Source organism: Musa acuminata, chromosome BXJ3-7, assembly GCF_036884655.1.
Source record: "Musa acuminata AAA Group cultivar baxijiao chromosome BXJ3-7, Cavendish_Baxijiao_AAA, whole genome shotgun sequence".
NCBI lineage: Eukaryota > Viridiplantae > Streptophyta > Magnoliopsida > Zingiberales > Musaceae > Musa > Musa acuminata.
In genome coordinates this window covers 31,597,501-31,603,147 of record NC_088355.1, presented here as the reverse complement: position 1 = coordinate 31,603,147, position 5,647 = coordinate 31,597,501, and the positions used below count along the sequence as shown (strand labels likewise).

General features: G+C 34.6%; 1 protein-coding gene across 2 annotated transcripts in view; it reads left to right on the top strand.

Moving 5' to 3' along the window:
* The first annotated feature begins 2,716 nt into the window (after nt 1-2,716).
* Nucleotides 2,717-5,647, top strand: part of LOC135641979 (E3 ubiquitin-protein ligase AIRP2-like) — a 4,034-nt gene continuing 1,103 nt past the window's right edge. The window contains exons 1-4 of one of the 2 annotated variants that reach the window (XM_065157683.1): nt 2,717-2,945; nt 4,449-4,605; nt 4,709-4,775; nt 4,869-5,103. In XM_065157683.1, coding sequence (XP_065013755.1) covers nt 2,866-2,945; nt 4,449-4,605; nt 4,709-4,775; nt 4,869-5,103 — 539 coding nt within the window. In that variant the 5' untranslated portion in view covers nt 2,717-2,865. The remainder of the gene's footprint in view (nt 2,946-4,448; nt 4,606-4,708; nt 4,776-4,868; nt 5,104-5,647) is intronic. The other variant, XM_065157684.1, reaches the window with a different exon arrangement.

Here is a 5,647-nt window from a genome sequence, read left to right as displayed (position 1 = left end):
AATATATTTATAAGTTACGTAGGACTCTTTATGGTCTCAAGTAGGCCCATTGTGCTTAGTATAATAAATTTTGAATATATCTAGTCAGTTAAATTTTATAATTCTCAATCTGATAATTTGTTATTCATTTATTCTCATGAGGGCATAATTCTCAATCTAACTTAATTATTACGAGTAATAAATCAACAATAATTAATCCATTAATTCAGTAACTTAGAAAACAAGTTCTCTATAAAAGATCTTAGGTTCTTTACTTATTTTCTTGGTGTTCAAGCCATCCATATGGCAAATGATCCATTTTTTTCTCAACTAAAGTATATTCATGACCTTCTGAATTGTATCAAAATGCTTGAAGCTAATATTATTACTTTGCTAATCTCTATAAGTGTTTATTTTACCTTATCTGATAGTACTAATCTTTATAAGTGGTCTATTTCTTTCTCAATAAAAGGATATTCATGGCATTTTAAATAGCACTAAAATATTTGAAGCCAATACTATTACTATGTTAATCTCTATAAGTTTTTTTATCAAAGATCTTAGATCCCTCAGCTATATTCAAGTTATCCATACAACAAATGATCTATTTCTTTCTTAGCAAAAGTATATTCATGATCCTCTAAATTACAGCAAAATGCTTAGAGCCAATACTATTACTATTCCAATATCTACAAGTGTTCCTATTATCCTATATGATAGTCCTAAGCTTAGTGACGCCATTAAGTATTGTCTAATTAGTATTTAGTATTCATTCATCTAGACATTGCATATGCAATGAATAAATCATCTCAATTTATGCACAAGCCTACTTTCAATCATTGGCCAATCGTTAAATGCCTTCTCCAATATTAAAGGTCAATATCGATTATGACTTATTTCTCCGAAATAACTCTCCTTTATTGCTTCATTCATTTTTAGATATCAATTAGGTAGGTAATAAGGATGGCAAGATATTTACTAGTGCATGTGTTATATTTTTTGGTCATAATCCAATCTTTTAGAGTTTTAAGAAACAATGTACTATTGTAAGATCTTTTACAAAGATTGAATATGCAACGGTTGTTTCATCTATATATAGTGACAATATTGAGACAATATATCTATATACTAATCCTGTATTTCACTCTCGAATGAAGCACATAGCTATCAATTTTCACTTTGTTCATGACAAAGTTTAAAATTATGAGCTATGTCTCTCTCATGTCTTATCTTCTAATCAACTTGTAGATGCTCTTACCAAGCCTTTGTCTCACTAACAATTCCTTCTACTTCAATCCAAAATTGGTGTCTTCGATAGAAGCACAATCTTGTATGGGCATATTAGAAAGGATATTATTGATAAAACAAATCATGATTAAACTATCATGATCCTCTCAATATTTTAATAATATTTATAATGATTCTAAATCATGAAAATTATTCTAACATATTATCATAATTCTATAAATAATGAGGATCATGATCTCAATGTGATAGCATGTATTATGAAATGATTTAGATGAATATTTTATATTATTATTAATTAAAAAATTATGTAATTATCATATTTTGTAATATCTCTTTGTGTATATAAATTCATACCCATTATCAATAAAAATTTAAGCTAATCATTCCTTTAATATAATATCAATCCACATGTGGGTTCTATAGGAAACTCTCATTGCCTCCGATAATAAGATGGGTAGTTGATCAAGTATCGACCATCGATATCTAAGAATCGAAGAAGTTTCAATTGTGAAACTAATGGGAATGTCATGACCTTCGTATCATAAATAATAAAACATGTGAGATCTTAGAAAAATTCACATCATATTTAGCATATTTAACACCTACACGGGGCTTGGGCTTTAAACATAGCATATCATAAATTAGATGGTCTAATACAGTAACTATGTCGACTGAATCGTAAATAACTCTCGAAGGCTAGATTGATAGATATGTGTGCTCGATCCAACCTAACTTTTGTGGCTTGAGCCTCGAAGCTTTTCCATCGCTAGCTTGAGTGGACTTGGGCACATCTTCGAGTTCTCCTGATTGTTCTCCGTAAAAAGAATCCATTATCCTCGTTAAGTCTATGCTTGTATTTATTCTTTATATCGATATCATATGATTTATGTATCCTTCATAATTATAAATGATTTTTTAAATTGGATATCGTATAAAAATATAATTAAATACAAAATTAATTAGTAATAATTAAGAACACTCCAATTTCTATTCATATCGTTATATTTTGAATGGTAATAAGTAGGTGTGGAACAGTTCATATTGATGGCTATTCAATCATCAAGGAAGGCGATGGCAGTAATCAATGACCGACAACGTGATCGAATGAGCCCTCCGTTTCATGTCTTAGTAGTGTCGGCTAAAACGACATTTTGGTTACATATATTATTTGAACGGTTGGATAGCGTACGCTCGAGGAACCCAAAAGGGCACTTTAATTTTATCGTGTTCGAGGGGCACAGGAAGAACCAACGAGCTTCTTCTACGGCCTCGATGTTTACCAATGCCAACTTTTCGTGCCGTGGGGCCCGCGAGTCGAATCTGTCCTCCGTCGAATTAAGACGCTGGTGCTCGTTGCGGTCCACTTTAATCTAACACAGACGCGCACGAAGCCTGCTCCGTCCACGTGGCGTGGAGGAAACCTTTTCTTCGCTCGGTCGTGTCACAGTTTACTCCCCGTCTAAAGGAACGAACGCGAGAGGGAGAGGGAGAGGGAGAGGGACAGGGAGAGAGAGGGAGGGTGAAGAGGAGGAAGAGCTCGCTAGGGTTTGGCGGGACGAGGAATTGGAGTCTCGGCGGAGACCAGGAGGCGGGATAGGGTCAGGGTTTCGCATCGCTGCTGGATGATTTCCGGCTCAGATGTTCCTCGTTTCCATGCGGAAATCGTTCAAGGACTCCCTCAAAGTCCTCGAAGCTGACATCCAGCACGCCAACTCACTGTAAGTGGACTTATCTGCCACCGGATCCTGCCGTCCCGGTCTTCTTACTAGGAATATGAGACGTTGTTGGATCATTGGGTAATATTTGAAACCAAAGTAGCTTCTTTAGGAAATTTCCTATTCTTTTGGAGTGTAATTTGTACGAAGATGTTTTCTGGTTTTCTTTTTGATAGTATTTAGAAAAATCTGCATGCTAATCTTGGTAGTTTTCTTATGAATAGTACTGATTCTTGGTCTGGTGTATTTAATTGTTGATGCCGAAATGTGAGCAGTTCTGCACTACAGGGTAGATTTGAGGTGTTCTATTTTACCCTTCTCTTGAAATCAGAATCTTTGTATCTTTTTTTCGGACACGGTAAGTTTTAGTTGTGCTCCGGATTGAGTCTTCATAATTCAATAGAACACACTGATTGTAATTGTGCGATGACATTTATCGACTATAAAGTAGCTGCCTTCGTCTGGATATTGAAATTCTGAGTTAATTATTTAGCTGCTGTTGGAAAACACTATTCTAAAACAGTAAAGGAAATGCTCCACTGCCCCCCGCCGCTACATGTGAAAGGTGTTTAACGAAGGAGAAGTTAATTCTTAGTTCAACTTTTGCTAATTAAGAGGCTTTCGTTCTGAAGGGAGTAATAATGGCATATCTGTGTGGAGTATTTGTGAGAAAGGATGTACCTTGTGAAGTTTCTTTAGATGATGATGACCAGTAAAGTTTATCTCGATACTTTATTCATATTTAGTTTCATATCATTGCCATGAGTCACGTTAATTTATTGACCATCATTACTTTCTGATGTCTTAACCATATCTTGTCATGAATTGCACTTGATTAAATGGAACGTTAAGGTGAAAAGTTATTCAATTGTTTGGTTTAGTGCTTAGCACAAGTCTCAATGCTGGTTTAAAGCTTCATTCCTTGCTAGTGTAAGTGCTTTTTTCTCTGTGTGACTTCTAGTTTTCGGGTTTCTGAAAGTTTCTGTGACATTTAGCTCTGTTGTTTCTGGAAGTTCTTATTTCAATATATTTTTGGCTGATCCCAATTTAGTAGAGATCCCAAGGTCAATTTCAACCTCTTAAAAAGAAAATTGGAAATTGGTAATCCAGAAGCTTTTCTTGCTTCTTGTAAAAATAACATTGAGAACTTCATATTCTAATTATTTCTGATTTATTACTATTGTACATCCATTTTAGTTTGTGTCTGTGTTTAGCATGTCATTTTGGATTCTTATATTGTGGTTAATACGAATCTGAAAATCTAATTGCTGGATGTATTTCTCCATGTTGCTTTTATTTATTCTCACTGATTTTTTACTTAACTTTCATTTTCTCGGTGACGAGTGACAAGCTTTCACTTGCATGCATCCTTAGCCTTTGAATTCAAACGATTATAAATAGCAAAACTACAACCTTCAACATAATTAGGCCCTGGTAAATGAAGTGAATAACAGATGTTCTGTATTTGCTGCTGTCTCCACATTACAACATCTAATGTTTGTTAAGGTGCAGAGCTTCAGATTTTCCAAGGGAATATGATGGTGCTTGTCTTCAGATGCGAATGTCATATAGCCCAGCTGCACACTTATTTCTTTTTCTGGTGCAATGGACAGACTGTAGCCTTGCAGGGGCTCTTGGTCTGCTGAGAGTTCTGATATATAAGGTTGACGTGTCCAGCTTTTAATTTGCCTTAGACCTACATTGGTAATTTTTTCAGTTCTTATTGCCTTGATTTTTCCTCTATCTAGTAACATTTTGCTATGCAGGTTTATGTTGATGGAAAAACCACAATGTCTATCCAAGAAAGGAAAGCAAGTATGAAAGAGTTTTACGGTAAACTTATTAGCTTGTATTAAACTTGATAGTTTCCATCCTGATGGTATGAATATTGTAGCTCTAAATTTTTGAAGGGTTGTTTATGTACAGGGGTGATTTTCCCTTCTTTGATACAACTGCAAAAAGGGATAACTGATATGGAAGATAAAAAGCAAAAATCCATCTGTGTAGAAAGGTATAGGAGAAGAGAAGATGATGACAAGCAGCAACTCTCAGAGATAGATGTTGAGAGAGAGGAAGAGTGTGGTATCTGCATGGAGACGAACGGCAAGGTTGTGTTGCCAAATTGTGGCCATGCTATGTGCATGAGGTGCTACTATGAATGGTATAGTTTCTCCTCTCAGACTGCTTTGGTTATCTCCCATGTATTTCACGAGATATAGGAATGAGTATAAGAAGCATTGTCCAACCTAATCCCTAGAAACTAAATTAAATAATTCCATCACTGGTAATCAAATGCCTTCTTTAATAGTGTCTAATTTTTGGGAGACCATATCCATATTCTAGATATATGATGAGTTGTCTATGTAGCTTCCAGTAGTAGTGTTGTATGGTCCCAAATATTTGTGATTGGCTCCATGGTCCTTTTCTCTCCAATGGCGAGTAATGAAAGCCATTTCATATTCACATTCTTATATATTTTCTGAAATCTCCAAAGCTAATTTTTTTGTAGACTTTTAATTAGATGATTTATAGAAGATAGATTCAAGATAATGTGATTCTTGTTACTTTATAAAATTAGAAATCAAACTTCTTTACTGTATATGCTCACATTAAATATTATGACTTTTAGATGTGGGGACCTGGTGTTCCTTTCTTTATTAGCAGATTAATTAAACTTATATGCTGATGAAGATAAAATTACATGC